This window comes from Lepidochelys olivacea, assembly GCF_965140295.1.
Source record: "Lepidochelys olivacea isolate rLepOli2 genome assembly, chromosome: 27".
NCBI lineage: Eukaryota > Metazoa > Chordata > Testudines > Cheloniidae > Lepidochelys > Lepidochelys olivacea.
The window spans coordinates 4,857,737-4,879,605 of record NC_140437.1 but is presented as its reverse complement, the minus strand read 5'-3'; the positions used below and the strand labels follow the sequence as shown (position 1 = coordinate 4,879,605).

At 59.4% G+C, this 21,869-nt stretch overlaps 1 protein-coding gene across 1 annotated transcript in view; it reads left to right on the top strand.

The window, feature by feature from the left end:
* Nucleotides 1-4,813: 4,813 nt before the first annotated feature.
* Nucleotides 4,814-21,869, top strand: part of FMNL1 (formin like 1) — a 73,544-nt gene continuing 56,488 nt past the window's right edge. The window contains exon 1 of the mRNA XM_084615682.1: nucleotides 4,814-5,559. Within this exon, the coding sequence (XP_084471808.1) occupies nucleotides 5,407-5,559 (153 nt within the window). The 5' untranslated portion in view covers nucleotides 4,814-5,406. The remainder of the gene's footprint in view (nucleotides 5,560-21,869) is intronic.

Sequence of the window (21,869 nt, the reverse complement as noted above, 5' to 3'; positions counted from 1 at the left end):
CATTTGTCTTTTTTAAAAGAAAACCTACTGGATTAAATACAAAAATGTTTAATAAAAGAATATTCTTTAAATGGCAAAGGCAAGCACTCAAATGTCAGGAAATGCCAGGACTTAGGGTGCCCCTTACCCTAGCCCTTAGGTACCTCTCTGGCTCCCTCCCACATTCATCCTTTCTGCACCCCTGGGAGATGGTACTTCCCAAGCAGCACCACCTTACGGGTGGGGGACAGAGAGACAAGGACTTGCCCAAGATTCCCCGGGCAGGGCAGGGACTGGAATGCCCATCTCCTAGCCCCAGGCTAGTACCATAACCACTGGACCAGCCGCCCTGACGTCGACCCTGTGTTGCAGTCCTGTTTTGCACAGGATCCTCCCTCGTTCAGGGCACTGGAGTGACGGCGCTCAGGGGAGGAGTGAATGAGACTCTTTTTACAGTTCAGGGCAATGCACCCCGATTCCCCCTCATGGCAGCCACTGTAAAATCCCAGCTCCCCAGCCACCAGCTCTCTCGGGCAAAGACCGGTATCTCTCCCTCCCGACTGGGGTATTTCCAGACTGCCCAGCTCCCTGCCTACATGGCTGGGCTGCCCAAGCTGGTTGGTTTTACTTTTCTCCTCAGAGGCAGTAAATGGTGGAGTTGCCCCAGTAAATGGTGGAGTTACCACCCAGCCCTTTCTAAGCAAGCCCATTTATTCTTAAGGTAAGAGCATTACAGAGAAAACAGATTAAAAACAATAAAAGAACCTGCACGCATGCTAATAAGCTCACCAGGAGCACCCCACCCATAAGCTCTGGCAGGAGTCAGTCCTTTAGACCCCACCAAGGGGGTTTTCTGGGGTTACAAGTTCATAACAGCCCCAGCTCAGAACCAGCACCCATCAGTCTTGTGGGGCCTCATAGGCCAAAATCCTTCCAGCCTGTCCAAGGAAGGATTGGGGGCCCCTAAGACAGAAGGTCCTGTCCGTTTGCTGGATCAGGAAGAAGGATATTTATCCAAAAGTCCTTTCTTTGTCTGCTGGTCTCTGGCAGGGCCAGCGTGAGACTCACTGGAGTCCAGGGGTGGAAACTAAGGAGTGGGCCCCCAACCTGCTGAAGCCCGAGTTGCCTGGTGTCACCGTTCACGCCCTGAATGTTTGGAAATCTCTGCTTTAGTGTGATTTATTTCCTCTTTTAGAGATGAAATGACTGTCGTACTTGCATTACATTTATCCCAGTGACTCTGTAGATATGATGTAACTTAGCTTCACAGGGCCCCCTGTGGCATGGTGGCCCCGTCAGTTGCCCTGCTTGTGACCCCCTAACGCCAGCCCTGGTCTCTGGAGAATCCAGTCTGACCCAGGAGATGGGAGAGTCGCTCCAGGGTATGGCACCTCTCCTGAGTGACTGTGCCAGCCCCACCCCCGACTCAGGTCCTAGGGGGCTGTGGTCCCCCCCCCCATGAAATGACCTACAATCCCCGGCCCACAACCATACAGACACGTAATTCAATAAGGTTTGTCCAGGCAAGTGCCACACTGGTCCCAGCTCTCTGCAGGATCCCTGCCTCACTAGCCGGAGGAGTCAAAGGAGGGTGGAGAACGAGGCAGGGCCTGCAGGCGGAGGCAGGACAGGGCGCTGGTTAAGGCAGGAGATGCCAGGCAGGCCACAGGGTCAGTGGGTGGACACTACCTGCGCCTGCTTCATTTTCATCTACAGAGACACTGTCTGCGAGCCAGCGCCCCAGGAGCCTGGCTACCCAAAGCGGACACGTCTCTGGGCCAGAATCCTGCCTCACTGAGCCGTCCCTCTCTTTCCCCCTTTTCCTGGAGGCATCCGGGGGCGAAGGAGAGTTGGCCCGTGGGAAGTGAAAGTGAAAAGGAGCGAGGATCCCAGGGCACCCTAGGCCGGGAGCTGACAATTCAGGGGCCTAGGCTGCAATTCACAGTGACCAAGGGAAGCACCTGGAAGTAGCCCCTTGCATTAGCTCCCCCTGCCCAGAGCCAGTCACCGGCCCAGCCCAGAGCAGAGCGCCAGGCCCGGGGGAGCCCTAATCCAGCACAAGCAACAGGGGGCTGCTGGGGGGGAGCAGGAGGTTGGTCTCAGCTCAGGGCACAAGGGGCTGCGGGGGGGGGCGTGAGGTTGGTCTCAGCTCAGGGCACAAGGGGCTGCGGGGGGGGGCGTGAGGTTGGTCTCAGCTCAGGGCACAAGGGGCTGTCGGCGGGGGGCGTGAGGTTGGTCTCAGCTCAGGGCACAAGGGGCTGCGGGGGGGGGCGTGAGGTTGGTCTCAGCTCAGGGCACAAGGGGCTGTCGGCGGGGGGCGTGAGGTTGGTCTCAGCTCAGGGCACAAGGGGCTGCGGGGGGGGGCGTGAGGTTGGTCTCAGCTCAGGGCACAAGGGGCTGCGGGGGGGGGCGTGAGGTTGGTCTCAGCTCAGGGCACAAGGGGCTGCGGGGGGGGCGTGAGGTTGGTCTCAGCTCAGGGCACAAGGGGCTGCGGGGGGGGGCGTGAGGTTGGTCTCAGCTCAGGGCACAAGGGGCTGCGGGGGGGGGCGTGAGGTTGGTCTCAGCTCAGGGCACAAGGGGCTGCGGGGGGGGGCGTGAGGTTGGTCTCAGCTCAGGGCACAAGGGGCTGCGGGGGGGGCGTGAGGTTGGTCTCAGCTCAGGGCACAAGGGGCTGCGGGGGGGGGGCGTGAGGTTGGTCTCAGCTCAGGGCACAAGGGGCTGCGGGGGGGGGGCGTGAGGTTGGTCTCAGCTCAGGGCACAAGGGGCTGCGGGGGGGGGCGTGAGGTTGGTCTCAGCTCAGGGCACAAGGGGCTGCGGGGGGGGGGCGTGAGGTTGGTCTCAGCTCAGGGCACAAGGGGCTGCGGGGGGGGGGCGTGAGGTTGGTCTCAGCTCAGGGCACAAGGGGCTGCGGGGGGGGGCGTGAGGTTGGTCTCAGCTCAGGGCACAAGGGGCTGCGGGGGGGGGCGTGAGGTTGGTCTCAGCTCAGGGCACAAGGGGCTGCGGGGGGGGGGCGTGAGATTGGTCTCAGCTCAGGGCACAAGGGGCTGCGGGGGGGGGCGTGAGGTTGGTCTCAGCTCAGGGCACAAGGGGCTGCGGGGGGGGGCGTGAGGTTGGTCTCAGCTCAGGGCACAAGGGGCTGCGGGGGGGGGGCGTGAGGTTGGTCTCAGCTCAGGGCACAAGGGGCTGCGGGGGGGAGGCGTGAGGTTGGTCTCAGCTCAGGGCACAAGGGGCTGCGGGGGGGAGGCGTGAGGTTGGTCTCAGCTCAGGGCACAAGGGGCTGCGGGGGGGGGGCGTGAGGTTGGTCTCAGCTCAGGGCACAAGGGGCTGCGGGGGGGGGGCGTGAGGTTGGTCTCAGCTCAGGGCACAAGGGGCTGTCGGGGGGGGGCGTGAGGTTGGTCTCAGCTCAGGGCACAAGGGGCTGCGGGGGGGGCGTGAGGTTGGTCTCAGCTCAGGGCACAAGGGGCTGCGGGGGGGGGCGTGAGGTTGGTCTCAGCTCAGGGCACAAGGGGCTGCGGGGGGGGGCGTGAGGTTGGTCTCAGCTCAGGGCACAAGGGGCTGCGGGGGGGGCGTGAGGTTGGTCTCAGCTCAGGGCACAAGGGGCTGCGGGGGGGGCGTGAGGTTGGTCTCAGCTCAGGGCACAAGGGGCTGCGGGGGGGGGCGTGAGGTTGGTCTCAGCTCAGGGCACAAGGGGCTGCGGGGGGGAGGCGTGAGGTTGGTCTCAGCTCAGGGCACAAGGGGCTGCGGGGGGGAGGCGTGAGGTTGGTCTCAGCTCAGGGCACAAGGGGCTGCGGGGGGGGGGCGTGAGGTTGGTCTCAGCTCAGGGCACAAGGGGCTGCGGGGGGGGGCGTGAGGTTGGTCTCAGCTCAGGGCACAAGGGGCTGCGGGGGGGGCGTGAGGTTGGTCTCAGCTCAGGGCACAAGGGGCTGCGGGGGGGGCGTGAGGTTGGTCTCAGCTCAGGGCACAAGGGGCTGCGGGGGGGCGTGAGGTTGGTCTCAGCTCAGGGCACAAGGGGCTGCGGGGGGGGGCGTGAGGTTGGTCTCAGCTCAGGGCACAAGGGGCTGCGGGGGGGGGCGTGAGGTTGGTCTCAGCTCAGGGCACAAGGGGCTGCGGGGGGGGCGTGAGGTTGGTCTCAGCTCAGGGCACAAGGGGCTGCGGGGGGGGGCGTGAGGTTGGTCTCAGCTCAGGGCACAAGGGGCTGCGGGGGGGGCGTGAGGTTGGTCTCAGCTCAGGGCACAAGGGGCTGCGGGGGGGGCGTGAGGTTGGTCTCAGCTCAGGGCACAAGGGGCTGCGGGGGGGGGCGTGAGGTTGGTCTCAGCTCAGGGCACAAGGGGCTGCGGGGGGGGGCGTGAGGTTGGTCTCAGCTCAGGGCACAAGGGGCTGCGGGGGGGGGCGTGAGGTTGGTCTCAGCTCAGGGCACAAGGGGCTGCGGGGGGGGGGCGTGAGGTTGGTCTCAGCTCAGGGCACAAGGGGCTGCGGGGGGGGGGCGTGAGGTTGGTCTCAGCTCAGGGCACAAGGGGCTGCGGGGGGGGGGGCGTGAGGTTGGTCTCAGCTCAGGGCACAAGGGGCTGCGGGGGGGGGCGTGAGGTTGGTCTCAGCTCAGGGCACAAGGGGCTGCGGGGGGCTCGCTCAGCTTTGGAAGGGGCCCGCCCGGCGCGGGGCAGAGCCGGGCCAGGCTCCCCCTGAAGAAGCAGCGGCCCGACCCGGTCCCTCCCGGCTCCAGCCCGGCTGAGTGGCGGATCTGGGCCGCGGAGCTGGGGGCTTTGGGACCCTGGAGCCCTCCCGCTCCCGCGGCTCTGCGCTCTGCTCCCGGCAGGTGCCTGGGCCCTGCCTCCCCGGGCCATGGCTCCTGCCTTGGGGGAGCGGGCGGAGCCGCCGGCCCCCGGCTCTCCCTAGCGCCCTTGGCCGTGGGGCCGGCCGGGGAGGGGCCGTTGCCGGGCAGGGGCTGCAGCCCGGGGCCAGAGGCACCCGAAGTTACAAACAGAGACAGCGAAACACGAGCCCGGCTGCAGCTTCGCTTCCTGCCCAGCGCGCACCGCGGAACCGCAGCCCCTGCAGCTGCTCCCTGACTTCCTCCCCCAGCCCCAGCCAGCGCCTGCTGCAATCGCCGCGCCGAGCCGAGCCGAGCCGAGCCGCGCCGCGCCGAGGCGACCCCCTGGGAGCCGCTGAGACCCGCCCGCGTGGAGATGGAGCCCCGCAGGGGAGCAGCCGCGCCTGGCGCCCGCTGCTGATCCGCGGGGGCGGCTGGGAGTGCGGGGAGCTCCTGGGACAGCCCCCCTTGGGTGCCGGCGGGGGCTCGGAGCTGGCCCCGCTGTCGCCCGACCCCTCGCGCGTTGGGAGGAAAGTTTCCTCCTTTTTGGCCCCTTCCTCTTTTCCAATCTGGATTTGGGAGCCTGGAAGCAGCTTGCTGGGCTGGGCAGGAGCAGCAGGATGGGCAACGCGGCCGGTAGCATGGACCAGGCTCCGGCGAAGGAGACTAAGACCCCGCCACCAGCGACAGCTCTGCCAGCCAAGCAGCCTGCAGCGCCGAAGCAGCCCATGCCCAGCGCTGGGGAGCTGGAGGAAAGATTCACCCATGTGCTGGTAAGTCACTGTGCCCCCAGGCCCGCCCGCCCACCTGCATTCCCTGTGGGTCCCTGTGGGGAACAATGTGCAGTGACGGCCTCTATTATTTAATGGCCAGAGGATGTCTGAGGGTGCATCGCACCCAGGGGGACCTGTAACCTTCCCCCTCTGGCTGGCCTGTAAGACAACTTTCTGGACTTGCCCATTGGAGCAGGGAGGGCCTCAAAGCGGCAGGCCCCATGGTGTCCAAGTCACTGGGGTGGTGGGGCCACACACAGGACTGGCCAGCCCGGCCCCCATTTCAAGCCAAGCAGGATGGTCTGGTGTCCAGAGAGAAGGTCACCAAGACCTTCCACTCCTTCCTTGAAGCTAGTGGGTGAAGCTTCTTGGCCTCTCTCCCTCGGGGAGGAAATATCAGGCCTCCTGGAGAAATTTTGCTGTGGGCGGGTGTGTAAGAGCACTGGAAAACCCGGCTGACATCAGGCACCTCTGGGGGCACCCCACTGCATGGCCACCCGGTCACACGCCCGCCCTGAGCTCCACAGGCACCATAACTTCTCCCTCCTGCGTTCTGGTTACACGACCTTACCTCGGCTGCCTGGCTAGCTGGGCCCGTGCCTTGCAAACGGAAGCAGATTTCTCTCTGCTTTCAAAAAAGAGAGAATGGATGGTTCACAATGTCAATTTAAAATGGACGGGCGTTGGCCAGGGGAACCCCCCAGGCAGGAGCAATGAAGTTCTGACACATCACTTCCCTCCCCCTTTGATGTGTAATTTGATTCAATGCCTTGATCTTTGGGATTGTTGGGAGACAGACCTGGGGGGAAGGGGTTAAATTCTAACCCAGAGATTTAGTGCTTGGCCCACTCCTGGCACGGCCTAGAATTTTAGATGTTTTGGAAACTGTCGTTTGTCAGATTGCATCATTGGTCCAACTAGTCCGTGATCCTGCCTTTGGCAGCAGCCAATGCCTGATATTCCAATGAAAGTGTGTGTGGGTGTAATGCACTCAGCCCCCTGTGCAGTGCTGCACACCAGAGGAGGTGAACCATTCCTTCCTGACCTCTGCAGCCATCAGTTTGTGTCCTTAAGTTGCATGGCAGTGCGTCTTTGGTATTTGGAGTCCATCCTTGTTTTAAATCTAGTCTCAGACTTGACATTCTGCCCTCCTGCAGCAAGGAATTCCTCAAGTTGTTTATATGCTGCTTCAATTTGTTGCCCTCTAATTTAATTGAGTGGCTTCTCCCCCCTCCCCCCACCCCCCATCCAGTTATGGGACAAGCACAAACAGAAGGGAACAGTCCAGCTTTCACAGTCACTAGAGCTCTTTGAAATCTTCAACACCTCAGTCAAACCCTCTTTAATGCTACTGGTTTCCATGCTAAACAATATTTGATTTTGAAATTCCTTGTTTTAGAGACACCTCCCCCCCCTTTCATCCTTGTCACCAGCTTTGCTCTCCTTCTTCTAGGCCTTTTTCAGCCTCTTCTCCACCTCAGGACGAGGTGATGAAAACTGGGCACAGAGCTGCACATTGGGTTCCACTCCTGGTTTAAGTTAAGAGGCCGTACTTAAACCATATTGTGAATTGCATTTTTCCCCTTTTATCCCATTTGGGGAGCTTGCTGCTCCTGATTCCTTCACTCCTGGGGCGAGTCCTAACTCATGTCTCAGGGGCTCTCCCAAGTTCAGCGTCCATCTGTTTGCCGCTGCATGCTGCACTTGATCAAGTTGTAACAAGGCTTGGGGCACCGTTTTCAGAAAGTGCATAAGGGAGACTAAGCTCCTGAGTGCCTGAGTCTCTTTTGGAAATGGGATTTCAGCTCCTCGCACTCTTGGTCTTGCCTGTACAGTTGCTGGGACCAAGCCGTGTTAGACACACATTGAAGTGGTGGGGCTTCTACTGTGTAATCCCTCCACAGCACCTACCGCAGACACTCTGGTGACAGGTGCTTTACACGTTCCCTAAACTGGTCCTTTCCCCTCCTGTCATTCTGCCAAGTCCTTCAGTACCTTCACGTCCCCTTGGCGTTTCTCACAATCTCCTCCATCATGGGTTGTTGTTTTTTTTTAAAGGATGCGTGGTCTTGTGGTGAGATCACAGGTAACGAGGTTAACTGGGTTCTATTCCTGCCTCTGCCACTGGCTTGCTGCGTGGCCTTGGGCAAGTCCTTTTCCCTTCTTGAGCCTCAGTTTCCCTATCTGTAGCATGGGGATAAGCTTCCTCCCAGCAGGGCTGTGCGACTTCATTCAGTGATTTTTGTACAATGCTTTGAGCTCCAGGCGAAGACTAGCGAAACTAGCCCAAATGACTTCATATCATCCTTGGTGCCCTCCATATACACAGTGAATTGGATGGTCCAGTCCTGAGCTCCTGGGCGCTTCCCTTGCATGACCCTTTATTTCCTGTCAGTTAATCAGAGCCTACACACAACAGGAGCTTTGCTCTGTGAGTATTTCCCTTAATAGTCTCTTCACAGTGTCATGGATTTTGAGACCAGATGGGACCATGATGATCATCTAGTCTGACCCCCTGTGCAGGCCAGCCAGGGAATCTTGCCCCAGGAGCCTAGAACTCCTGCTTGAGCTACAGCCTAGGAAGGCCCCTGGCGGGGGTCTTGTTTTGATCTGACTTTTAACAAAGCCATGTCTGTGCACCTCCCAAAGGCTGGGGGAAGGGGTTAGCCATGCAGTTCAGAGGGACCAGTAGAACGTGGGCAGCTTGAGTTTACTGCCCTCTGTAAGCCTGGAAAGAGCCACTTCCTTGCTGCCCCTGGCAAGAGAAGGAGGCTCGGCTCTCAGTTCCTGCAGCTTTTGCTGTAAAAATACAAAGTTTCTGGCTGTTACAAACACACAGCAAAGATTGCACATGAGACTCTGGTACCACCCAGGCAGTGCCCCATGGGATGTTCCTAGTGTTGAGCCCAGCACAATTGACAAGACTCTGGTCAGTTTTCACTACTGCTGTTTAGCACCTGGCAGTCCTTAAACTGACAAGGATCATGTTGGTTTCACTCTGCTGCTGGTTGGGAAAGCTCAGGTCAAGGCTGATGCATTCTTTTCAAGACTTTGCCGTCTTTTACACCAATTGCAGGAGTGGGTGGCTTAGTAATCAGTACCAGGCCTGGAATTCCTGCCTTGCCTGGAACACCGGCTCTACCATCAGCAACGTCCACCGACCCTTTCGTCCTTGTATGTGCCATAGATACATGGGTTCTATGCAGTTGCGGGTTGAGGGGAAGGGGGGGGGTTGGGCCTGGGTTCTTTGTTCAAAATTTGCCTTCCATTGCAGGGGTGGTTGAATTTCTGTGGTTCTATGTTTATAGGTTACATGCCGCTTGGGGCAGGGGCTATATGAGGGTAAGATGACGATTATATCTACAGTGTGCTCCCAGGATGTGTTGCTCCCAGCGCTGAAGGCTGAGCATGGTCTGCGGGTTACAGCAGGGGACTGGGAGTCAGGATTTCTGGGTTCTGTTACTCCCTGGCTGGGTGGCCATGGGCCTCTGTTTCTCCATTGGGAAGATGGGGACATTGTGAAGCTGATAGAATGCATGCAAAGCCGTTTATGATCCTGGGCTGAAAGGTGATGAGAAGAGCAAAGTAGCATTATTAGAACAGCGTGTCTTAGTCCCATCCGGACCTCCAGGACCTTATGCCTAGCTCTGCAAGAGGGAGTTCACAGCAGGGTGCCTGCTTGCAGTAACTTGGGAACTCTGACTCTTGTGAAACATTGCTGATGTCCCAATCTCTCTTCCTCCTTCCCGTGGACTCCCCCATGCCAGAGCCTGCTCTGAGCATGGGGGGTGGTTTTTGCTAGGCATGCAGGAATTGGAGCCTGGCATTTATCTAGGTCCCAATCCTTCTAAATCTGCTTGTGAACTTTCACAGCCCTCTCTAAACGCTTCTCTGTAATGGCAAGTTGGTGGGTAAAACATTACCCTCAGCAGGAGCCTGCATGCTGGTTAGTTCAAAGTTTATTCACAAGAGTGGTTGGTTGCTGGTATCTGCGTTGCGTTGTGGGTGCAATTCATGTGCACACCATCCCATGCTCTCTGGCAGCTCCTGGCAGCTGTAGCTGCACCAGCAAAGTGGAAATGTTGGGGCTTGGCTGGGCTGGGCTTGGCAGGCAGCTGGGATGGCACTGCAGCCCCATGCAAGTTCCCTTGGACTAGAACCAGCTAGGTCTTTCTACAGAGAGAGATTTGCAGTGTGGGTCAAGCATGTGGCCTAATGCATTAGCCTTTCACCCCCAGAGACCAGGACTGCAACAGGACTGAGGTTACCAGTGGGTGGGTTTCTGAATCCTTCTCATGCCATCGGACATCACTTAGGACAAAGCTCTGCCATCCCTGTCTATCCTGGAGATCTCTCTGTGTTGTAAAGTCCCCTGCTGGGGACTGCCCCTTGGCAGTCACCCTGTAAGATGTGCCAGCAGGAGTTGTCATTTCTCAGAGGGCTACCCAAGCTGGACAGGTCAAATGGTAGGGACCAGCCAAAAGGCAGAACTCTGGCCCTCCAGGACAGGGGATGAGCAACGGCCTATCCCCACAGAACAGTCACGTCACAGAAACACAGCAAGGGATGAGGACACAGTCACACAGTACAGCAGGAATGGAAACCTGGGCTCAGGAGAAGCCAGGCCTGGCAGTTACAGAGGTCCTGCAGGAGATGGCCGAGGGGCAGGCTGAACTGTGGTAAGGGGCTGAGGACTGGGCTAGCAGAGGATGAGCCTGTAAGTCAGGAATGAGGTACTCTGGCAGAGCTGGGGGTGGGATAGCAGGGGGCTGGGGGTTGGAATTGCGGGGCACTGGCAGAGCTGGGGGACGGGGGACAGCCCAGGGCTGGAATTGCAGGGGGATTGCAGGTCAGGATTCCTGGCTGTAGTCAATGCTTTTTATCCTTGATTATTAAAGCCTTTTCTCCATGGCGAGTTACACTGGAATTGCTCTAGCGGAATAGCTGTTCCTCTAGAACTTCCCCATGGGAACAGAATAAAGTCAGTCTAATCTGGAATAAAATCGCTTTTCCTTTGGAGAAGAGCATCCACCCAGAGGTACTCTGCTGCAGCATTACCCGTCAGCTTCTCCGCCTGGACGTGCCCTCGGTCCAGGCTTGGGAGGGATTCCCACTGGTGCAGCTTTTCCAGGGGCAGTTTGTGAGAATTCCCCGGTGCCCACAAGCCTGCAAGCCCAGGTGCTTCTCCGCTGGCACCGAGAGCGGGGGAGAGGTCCGGAATGGAAGATGGAGCTGGGAATTGAGGCCAAAGATGCAGGGAGGGGAATGTGAGCAGGGGCTGAAGGCAGGCCCGGCCAAAAATAGCAGAATGAATTTTCAGCTGGGCTGGCGAGGCCTCATGACCCCTCCCTCGCAACAGCTCTGTTCCGAATTTGGCTGTGGGGCTTATGCGCAGGCCGGGAGGGGGCTCAGAAGATGGGAACTGGGGGGGGTGTTGCCAGCTGGGGATAACAACAGTGGGAGCTGCGGTTCCAGGGCAGGGCAGGTGAACCTCCCCCGATGCAGGTTCTACAAACTCCCTTTCTTCACCCAGGCAGGTTTTTCTTTCTCCTCCTCAGATCTAAAAGCGACCAGCAGAATCCAGGTGGGGTCATGAGGTAGGGAAGCGATTTGGGCTTCTCTAAAGCCCCAGGGAATTCCAACCCCGTTACCAGGGAAAGCAACAACCAGCTGTGAGCTCACTGGGCTGTCTACACCAGGCCTGCGCAGTGTTCGTGAACAGTGGGTTTGCTTCAGTGAATCAGAGCACATCCATTTGGCCAGCCTCTCTGGCTCCTGCTGCACTCCTGTAGCCTGCCGCATTGGAGCAGCCGTGGCCCCCACTGGATCTTATCATTGGTCCATCTTGCCTGGCCTCCTACGCTCACCACACCAGTCCAACCAGTGGACCAGCTGGGCTCCAGTTCTCAGTTTCCAAGTGCTCAGCACCCACAACTGGGACCAGATTCTCCACCGAGCTCTGAGCCCACTGTGCTCTGCTCTTCTGAAAAACTGGCTCTTACTCTGGTGCTTAAAATGGGAGCTGAGCACTTTGGAAAATCTGGCCCGGAGGAAGCTCTCTTGAAGACTCTGGCCACAATCTAATTTAAAAAATAGCACTGCACAAAATCGGTGCCACACATGTTGAATGGATTAAAAGCTGGCCAACTGATAGATCTGAAAAAGGACTTGTTAATGGGGAATCGTCATCCAGCAGGGGTGTTTCCAGTAAGCTCCCACAGGGATCTGTGCTTGGCCCATTGCTAGTCACTGTCTGTATTAAGGATCTGGAACAAACTATAAGCATTGCTGGTAAAGTCTGCAGATGAGACACGCTGAGCAAGTGGTAAACAATGATGGGAACAGGTCATTCCTACAGAGTGATCTGGATAACTGGGTAGGATGGCCTCACATGCACAATGTGTGTCTTCATGCAGGTAGTTGGAAGGTCAGACCCCTCGGAACAAAGAACATAGATCACACTCACAAGACAGGGCAAAAAGTCCTTCTCCAAGGGTGGCTTATTCTTTCAGGGATCAGCATAAACTGTGTCTCCACTAGGAACACAGCAAGCCCTTCCAGGTGCAGACCAGGCCTAAGGGAGCGAATGCAATCTGTGCATGTGGAAGGAGGGAGGTGAAGGTGCATTGGTATGGCATTGGTGAGACTGTTCCTGGCTGCTGTGTCCAGGGCTGGTGTCCACCCTTCAAAAGGGATGTTGACAAATTGCTGAGAAGAGACCTGCAGCCCAGCTTTAGGGAGAGAAACTGAAGAAGCTCAGTGTATTTAGTTAAGGTTGAGAGGTGACATAATTATGGTCTGCAAGTCCCTATGTGGGGAGATTTCTGATAGCAGAGGGCACTTTAATCTAGCAGACAAAAGCATAACGAGATCCAGCGGTGTGGAGCTGAAACTAGAGAAACTCAGATTAGAAACAAGGCACAATTTATAACCATTAGAACAACTGACATAGGGTTCTGTGGCCTGGAGCCTTTACATCATTGGGTGTGTCTTTCTCACGGCCCCGCTCTGGCTCAACCAGAAGGTCTGGGCTGGGTGAGGTTCTCTGGCCTGTGTTATACAGGAGGCCAGACCCAATGAGCACAACGATCCCTTCTGGCAGCACACGCAATGATTCTCTTCTCCAGCCCAGGCAGTGACCCATTCCTGCCATTCTTTTATAAGGCTCCTCTGCAGCTGAGCAGCTTGACCCATGCTGGGGCTGAGCGCTGCGGACTCCCCCTCCTACCAAGCCCAGAAGTTACTGAACAGGTTAGACCCATCTGCCCCTCTGTACAATCCTGCACTGGAGTGGGTTGGGGTGGAAGGAGCTCCTGCTGCTTGGCAGCCCTTCCCTGGTCATACTCCCCAGCACCTGGACTGGCAATGAATCTTGTCCCCAGTCACCGTCCCTGCCTCCTCCGCACGACTGCCTGCCCCGTCTGGCCGTGCGGCCCCGCCCTGACCCGTGGGCTCTCTGCCGGCTGCCTGGGCGGGCGCTGCACCTGGGCCTGTGAGGTAGCGGAGGGAGCGCGGACCTGGAGCCGCGGGGGGTGTGGGAGGGGGTGTGAGAGGCTGGGACCGAGGGTGGCTGAGCAACCACAGTGACTCCATGTGCAGAGAGAAGCTGCTGCTTGCTCTTAAAATAGAGGTGGGAGCAGCAGGCGCCTGCTCTGTCACAGCAACAAGCTAAGCAGCCTCCAGCGTCTTAGCAGCTCCTTGCGTCAGCCGTGGAGCGCGAGCGGCAGGTTCTCTCCTGGCATCAGGGTCCCGGGAGGGCCGAGCAGACCCCATAGCTGGTGCTGCGGGTGGGAGGGGGGAATGCTCCAAGCCTGGGGACCTGCTCGCTTCCGGCCCCCGGAGCCTCACCTCGTAAGGGATGGAGACCTGACCCAGGGAGCAGAGTCAGTGGCCTTGGCTTTTGGAAGCCTGTGCTGGTCAGCCCGGGCCAGGGCAGGGGCTGCCTGGCTCTGCGTGACGTTCCCACGAAGTGGGGGCAGCTCTGGACCTACCTGATCTGAACAACTCACTGAGCTGGAGCCAGTAGGTGTTGCAGTGAGGAGCTGGCCCTGAGGCCAGGTTAAGCACCACCAGAGACCCTGGGCAGGAGGCAAGCCGGGCCCTGCTGCCAGGTGAGGCTCCTGTCAACCCTGAGCCTGGGGCAAGGCGACTGGCCCTGCTCCTCAGATGGGGTCAGTGGGTTTGGGGCCAGAGGCTGCTCAGCTAAGCCCTGGCTTTCCTTGCGGGCCCAGCCCTGCTGCCCCCCGACCCAGCTGAGCGCCGTGAAGGCATGGGGGCCTTGGGAGTGGCTCGGCCAGTTGCTGCAGGGGGGTAGATGCACTTTATTCTTTCTTGGGGGAAAATGTGCTGAACAAATTCCAAACTTGGGCAGGGAATTGGAGTCTGTTTCTGCCTCCCCCATTCCCCTGGGCAGGTCGGGGTATCCTGCCCCAGCAGGGCTGAGGGGGGCGTTTCTATTCCAGTAACACTAGAGGCCCCCAGTGAGATCAGGGCCCATTGTGCTGACACTGAAGACACAGGCGATCTGTGGCCCCTCAGGCCCCGCGATGTGCCCAAGGTCACCCAGCAGCTCAGTGTCCAACTCTGGAATAGAACCCAGGCCTCCTGATGCCCAATCCAGGGCCTTACCCACTAGGCCATGGTGCCACCATAGCTTGCATGGGAGGGAAGATCTGACTCTTGCACCTGCCATGTATTCTGAGTGGTCCGGTAAAGGTCTAGGTGGGCTCCAGGGGTCTGTCTCCCCACCATTGCTGTTGCCTACTGCAGAGGCAGCCGCCATGCTGGGGAGTGCAGCAATCGCTCCCCGGTGGCTTGTCTCCGTGGGGCCGTTGCAAGTGGATCTGTTGGGGCCTGGGTGCAGGATGCCTGAGAGCAGGGGTCCAGCAGGGTGGGGTGAACAGGACAGGTTCCTGTCTGATCCTGGAGCCGGTCGAGAGACAACTGGAGCAGTGGCAAACCTGGCAGTGGCAAACCTTCAGCCTACTTCAGGGAGGAGTGTGAACCATTGCTCCGGCCGTACTCCGCTGACCTGGGGCCAGGACTCCTGGGTTCTGTTCCTTTCTACCATCCTCTGTGTGACCGTGGGCCCGTCACTGCTCCTCTCTGGGCCTGGGTCTCCTCTCTGTGCCATGGGGACAATCTCCCTCCATCCGGGTGAGTGTGAGAGCTGACCATGGGCAGGGATTTGAGAGCTTCTGATGGTGATGCTAGTAGTGAGGGGCAACGCGAGGCTCCTGCCTTTCAGACACAAGCTGGGCTGGTGATTATTCCCACACCAGATCTGGGTGCGGTTCGTGCATCTCTTGCTCAGTGTGAGACGCGTCTTTCCTGCTTGTGCTCGGACTGGCTCCAGCTGAGCCGCTCCTTCCCCCGAACCTCGGGAGATGGACTCTGCGAGGCTGCCCTGTCCCTCACTTCCCAGGGCAGAGCCCCCTCCCACCGCACGTGTCTGCCCCTGCACTGATCGTCAGGGTCACCTCAGGACCAGCCCCTGAGTTTTTGTGGGTCTGCCCCACATGCTGGGTGGAGTGATGCCATTCTAAAAGCTTGAGATGGAGAAGGCCTATTGGCTCATGGAGCCACCCCTCTGCCCCCCAAGCAGGAGTGGTCCCTCTTGTAATGTGCTAGTTTTAAACGTCCCGAGCAATGGAGGCTCCACCAGACAGAACCCTCCGCCTCAGCTCTCTTCCCCCGCGTGGCGATTCCTGGGGCTTCCCCTGCAGGAGCTCTCTCCCAGGCCCCAGCTCCCTCTGCCTCCCAGCGTGAGGCTCCGATCCCTGGATATCCTGGGTGACGTTCCCTGGACGCACCTGCCACTCCCACTTGGCAGCAGTGACCCTGGCTCCTGATGCAGGGCCCAGCCCAGGAGACCTCTGGGTCTATACAGCGCCATTCATCTCATGGCTCAGCCTAAACTGTCCCTTTTAACTTCATCCCCCATCACTTCTACCTGCACCATCCCAGGCCCCCAGTTCATCCCCCTGCCTCCGCGGTGGAATTTGCAGTCACTCCGCTCTGAGCACCATGTGCTGTTCAGAGCTGTACCACGGCATAGCCTCCCAATGCTCCCGCAAAGCTGGGGATCAGCCACCCTGCCCCACGCTGGGATGTTAAACAGCTGCCATGCTCAGCCCTCAGCAGTGGCTGCATTTCAGTGCTAGGGGATGTGCTCCGTTTGCAGGGAAAGGCATTGTATAAATGGAAGTGCTTTGACAACTGTTCTCCCCAGAGGCAGCATTGACTTCTGGGCTCCAGAAATAAGCCGTGGTGCCCTGGGTGGGGCATCGGGTCAGGGAGGGTTAATATGGCACAGATGGCAGAAGCCAGCAGTGATTAGCCTAGGTGGATGAATAACCCCCAGTGATTAGCCAGTTAGGCCTGTCTCCTTGCTGGTCCCTGCCGTGCTGGGGCGCAGAGTCTCCAGAGTGGATCTGGTTCGTCTGGTTGTGGGACAATGTATTGAAGCCGTCAGTTCGTCAGCCGGGCCCAACCCTCAGCTCCCACTTCCCCAGCCCCGGGGGAAGGGAATGAAGGCGGCCATCCACACAGGACACGCCTAGTGCTCAGCCAAGTCTGCTCCAGGTGCCCTGGATCCAGCTCTGCTTCTTTCCCCTCTCAGCAGCTAGAACCATAATCCCCGCCTGGGGCCAAGCAGGCCCAGGCCAGGGGCACCTGCATTTCAAGGCCATAACCCTTCATTGCCCATGGCCTTATGCCCCCGGTTCCTGTGGCCCAGCACCTGTGGGGCTGATCCGAGCACTTGAGTCTCTGCCCCTGGGGCCAGGACTCCAATCCAGTCACCCCTGAAATAAGTGGGGGTCTCTCATCAGTGCCCAGTGCAGAGATGGCTGCATGCCAACAGCATGGTGCCACTGGCCCCAGCTTCCCGGGAAGGTCGCTCTGGGCTCTGAGAAGCTCAGGACTGCAATAGCGGGTGGAAGCCAGCGTAGTGCTGGCCAGCATTAGCCGTGTCTCAGTGCCACGGGCACTGGGCCAGCTAGGAGGGTTTATGGAACCCAGTCACCAGCCTCCGTCAGCTGAACCCTTCAGCTCTGATAGTTGGCCAGCTGCTTTCCCTCCTCGCTGGGCAGCCCCCACGCGGGTAGCAAGTGCCTCATCCCAGCCCTGGTTGGGAGTCGGAGCGAGTCCTTTTTTCCCCTCTGATACTCCGCCTGGCACCATGGCAGCAGCATGGTCCCTGCCAGGTGCCTCCTGGGCACTGTATCAGGAGGGTTGGCGGCTTGTGGGGGAGTGTAAAGCCCCCCCCCCCCGATTCGGGGGCCAGAGGCTCGTCTTCATCCCTCCTGCTCTGCAAGGGGCCTGGAGCCCAGGTGGTTGCATCTGCTGAATAATCCGCTCCCTTCCTTGGGGAAGAGCCGAACCTTGGGCCATCAAGAATGCAGGCAGCGGCTGCGCTGCCCGGTGTCCGGCGTGGCCATGGCAGCAGCAGGCAGAGCCCAACAGCACGTGGAGGGTGGGCGCAGAGCCAGCGGCATCGTGCAGTACGGCACCTCGGGGGAAGGAGGCCCCTGGAGCTCATTTGGCCACGCAGTCCCTATGCACAGGGCCCATATGGCTGGATACTGACCAGCCCCAGGGGCACAGGCGCAGGTGTGGAGGAGGGTGGAGGAGCTCATGGGCATGTTACCGGGCCCAGTTTGTAAACAAGCCAGGGGAGCGTCGGGGCTGGGGGGGCCACAGGAGCAGGTGCCGAACCTGTGGGGCTTGTTGAACCTGCCCGGGGTGCGGGGGGGGAGGGGTCGGAGGCCCCTCTGCATAGCTTGGGGGCATGATCGCGGCTGGCGCCCAACAGGGCCCTCGGAGTCCAGTGTCTCCAAAGGGCAGCACGGGGGGCTGGGGTGGGGACCCATGAGCATCCCCAGAGTGGGGGGTTCTGGGGACTCCCCCATGAGGAGTCTCCCCTGGGGCTGCTGCTGTACTGGCCCCTCCATCAGCATGAGCTGGACTCTGGCCGCAGTCCTCTCCATGCCCCACTACTCCCGCCCACGACCAGCTCCTGGCACCCTAGGGTGCTCCTGCATTCTACCCCCTGTCCTCGCCCAAGAGCAGGCTGAGGCCCCTGCCCTGGGAGTTCCCCCTCTCCCCAAGGTGCCAGGAGCACGTGTTTCTCGACGGGAAACCGAACCCACAGGGAGGGCCCGGCATTTTCTCGCTCTGCTTCTCGTGCCACAACTCGCTGAAGCCACCCGTGATGGCAGCCAGGGGAGCAGCAGGGCGGCTGCTTCCTGCCCCTCGCTGCCTGGCCGGCCTCAGGGGCACTGGGAAGCGGGAGGGAGGGGGACCCCCCACGAGCCGCAGCCACCGCCCAGCTGCTCCCAGACAGGCCCTGGGTGCTGCTGCCAGGCCAGGCTGTGCTGGCGGGAGGTGGTGACAGGAAACAGCGCGGCTGCCTCTGGGGAAGGGCTGGTGTTGAGCTGTAGCTGTGGCTGCCCTCCCGCTTGCCTGCTGTGTGTCCGCCCATGGGTGGCTTCCGTGTGATGGGGCCTCTGCGTGTGCTCCAAGCGTGTGCCCGTTTCTGGGTGCCCCCGGGCATGTGCCCGTCTCTGGGTGCCCCGGGCATGTGCCCGTCTCTGGGTGCCCCTGGGGTGTGCCCCGGGCATGTGCCTGTCTCTGGGTTCCCCTGTGGGTGTGCCCCAGGCATGTGCCTGTCTCTGGGTGCCCCTGGGGTGTGCCCCGGGCATGTGCCTGTCTCTGGGTGCCCCTGGGGTGTGCCCCGGGCATGTGCCTGTCTCTGGGTGCCTCTGTGGGTGTGCCCCAGGCATGTGCCTGTCTCTGGGTGCCCCTGGGGTGTGCCCCAGGCATGTGCCTGTCTCTGGGTGCCCCTGGGGTGTGCCCCAGGCATGTGCCTGTCTCTGGGTGCCCCTGGGGTGTGCCCCGGGCATGTGCCTGTCTCTGGGTGCCCCTGTGGGTGTGTGCCCCGGGCATGTGCCTGTCTCTGGGCGCCCCTGTGGGTGTGTGCCCCAAGCGTGTGCCTGTCTCTGGGCACCCCTGGGCATGTACCTGTCTCTGGGTGCCCTTGGGGTGTGCCCCGGGCATGTGGGCAGACCCTGGCTCATGTTATACTTCGTTTCGCTCTCTCTCATCTGTTCTCATCACTGAGCGGTCAGGTGGGATTAGCACACTTGCCAGCTGGCTTGGCTGGGCCAAGGCAGCCCCTGGCTGCATCCCCACCCCCCACCCCCCCAGGGGCTGCTGCTGCTTTGTCTCCACATCATCCCTCGATCTGCCTGGGTGACAACCCTGGAGCCTCACCCCCCATCCTGCCACCAGCGTGGGAGAGCGAGTGCAGTCTACTGACTGGGGCACCGCCTTGGGACTCAGAGACTTGGGTTCGGCTCCCAGCACCATCCTGACTTGCTGGGTGACAGTGGCTGACTCCCTTCCCCCTCTGCACCTCAGTTTCCCCTCTCAGCTCTTGTCTGTTCAGGCTGTGAGCTCCTTGGGGCAGGGCCTGTCTCTCTGGGTGCCTTTGCACAGCAGCCCCTGGGCCTGTCTCGATGCCCCTGGGCTCGTGCTGCCACCCTGAAAATTGCCGTATGGATGGTACAGCTCGGGCTCCGAAGCCTGTGGGGTGGGGCGTGGGGTGTGGGGCTTCAGAGCCTGAGCTCCAGCCCAGGTCACGGCTTCAAGGCGCTGTCTGCACAGCTGTTCTGAGCCCATCAGCCAGAGCCTGTCTCAGCCTGGGCTCGGAGGCCCGCTGTTGCGGGCTCTTGCTGGCTGCGTAGCTGTACCCATGTGTCTGTTCCATGCCTGGCATCATGGGGCCCTGATCTTGGTGGAGCTCTGGGTGCTGCTGGCATACAAATGCCAGCATGTCCAAGGTTGCCCTTCTGGCTCCCACCCTACCCTGCCTTCCCTCTGGAACAGTTTCTCTGGGCTGGGTCAATGACTTTTGCCCTTGGCCAGGCAGGACCCCCTCTGGGCTAAAGGCGCTGGCGTAACCCGATTGGAGAGGGTCCTCTGGTCCAGCTCAGACTAGAGTCTGAGCCCAAGTCTTCAGCCACCCCCAGCGGTGCCCTGTTTCCTGAGGTTTCAAAACGTGTCTGAACCACTCTCTGTAGGACACACAGGGCCCTGCAGTGGGCATCAGGACTCCTGGGTTCCCAGCTCCGCCACTCACTGCGTGATCTGGGGCAAGTCATGGCCTCTCTCTGGGCCTTGGTTTCCCCGTCTGTAAAATGGGCTAATGATGCTCATGACCAGAGATCAGTGGATGAGAGTGCTAAAGCAGTGCAGAGCATTCTGATCCTTATTTATGTGAGGCCATGGGTGCCTGGGACAGGGCAGAGACAAGTAAGGTGGCAGCCCCCTGCCTGGCACAGCGAGGTGCGTGTGTTGGGGTGGGGCTGCCGGGGAAGCCTGGGCTGAGATCGGAGCCCAGTTGCCTCGTTATCTGCAGCCCACACAGCAGCTGAGGGAACGCAGCCGGGAAGGAGCCAGATGGCTTAGGTCGGTGTCCCCAGGAATCCCAGCCCAGCACGGGCTGGTGCCTCTCTGGCACTGCTGTGGAATAGGGCCAGCGTCCCGCGCAAACCTTGCCCTGTGTCCCCCAAGTGGAGCAGTGTTGCCAGCCCAACGAGCATCGATTCCTGTGCCAGGCGGGAGCAGGGGAGCCTGCTGCCTTCATGTCTCAGGCTGCCGACTGAAGCGCAAGGGACCCGCTGTCGTTGCCAAATATAGGCCAGGTTTCCCTGGGGAGGCAGCTGCCTGCTCCACAGCCCTGCTCTGCGGGACCTCAGGTGACTGCATGCCAATCGGATCAGCACAGAGCTCCTCGGGCACTGGAGCCTGGATTTGGGGCAGAGCTCCTGGGGGTGGGATCTGGTGCTTTGGTGGCACAGCCCACTGGAGGCCCCCTGCCACCCCCCCGCCACCCCATGGCCCTGCCTGTCTGAGGAGTGGCAGCAGGGGTCAGAGTTAAGATCATTGGGGAAGTCTGAGCTTTTTGGAGATGTTGTTTTAGGCTCTCTGCAGACTCAGGCAGTCACATTCCGGTCACGTTTTTCAAGCTTTTTCTTTACATCTGCAAAGGCTGGAAATGTAATGTTTTCAAATGACAGCTGAGATCCTGGGGTCCTAGCCACGGGGTCATAAGCCCGATGATTTAGTCCAGTCCTGGCTGCAAACAGTATTGAGCACACATATGGGAAAGAGACATGGTAGGAGCTGCTGGCTCTCACTCCTCTGCTCAGGCCATTACATCAGCCTCTCCCTGCTGGGTCACCAATGTCCCTCTAAACAGGAAAAGTGGTGCACAATGGCCCATTTGTGGAATCGGTATAGCTGGGGATTGCACTGGTTAACTGGCAACAAGAAGAAGTACTTTTTCACACAGTATACAACTAACCTGTGGAACTCATTGCCAGGGGATGTTGTATAAGCCAAAAGTATAACTGGGTTTAAAAAAGAATTAGACAAGTTCATGGAGGATAGGTCCATCGATGGCTATTAGCCAGGATGGGCAGGGATGCAACCCCATGCTTGGGGTGACTCTAAACCTCCAGCTGCCAGAAACTGGGAGTAGAAGACAGGGGTGGATCACTCCAGAATTGCCCTGTTCTGTACAGTCCCCCTTGAAGCTCTGGCACTGGTCACTGTCAGGGACAGGATACTGAGCTAGATGGACAATTGGTCTGACCCCATGTGGCAAGTCTTACGCTCTTATATTTGTATTGTAGTGGTCCCCAGAGCACCCAGTTGAGATGGGGCCCTACTGTGTTCACTGGTAACAGTAGGGACCATGCGGCACAAAGACTCAAGGGGCACCTGGGAGTCTGGACCCCTAGGCTGGGGTAAGCCACTAAGGCTTGGGTCCCGGCGCTATCGACTGTCCAGACAGCATGTACAAAGGTGTTAACTGGCAGTCAATTCACTGGAGTTTAAAAACTCCTATGTAGGCAATTGCCTCTGTTGCAGCTCCTTGTTTGTAGTAATAATACTGACCTACATTTATAGAGCTCCTTTTATCCCAACGCACTGTGCCATGTGGAGGGAGGAATTGCTTCACCCAGCACTGAAATGCAGCCACCTCTGGAGTGGAATGGGCAGCTGCTTAATAGCGCAAAACAATGCAACACGTTAGTTTAGAATCATAGAATCATAGAATATCAGGGTTGGAAGGGACCCCAGAAGGTCATCTAGTCCAACCCCCTGCTCGAAGCAGGACCAATTCCCAGTTAAATCATCCCAGCCAGGGCTTTGTCAAGCATGACCTTAAAAACCTCTAAGGAAGGAGATTCTACCACCTCCCTAGGTAACGCATTCCAGTGTTTCACCACCCTCTTAGT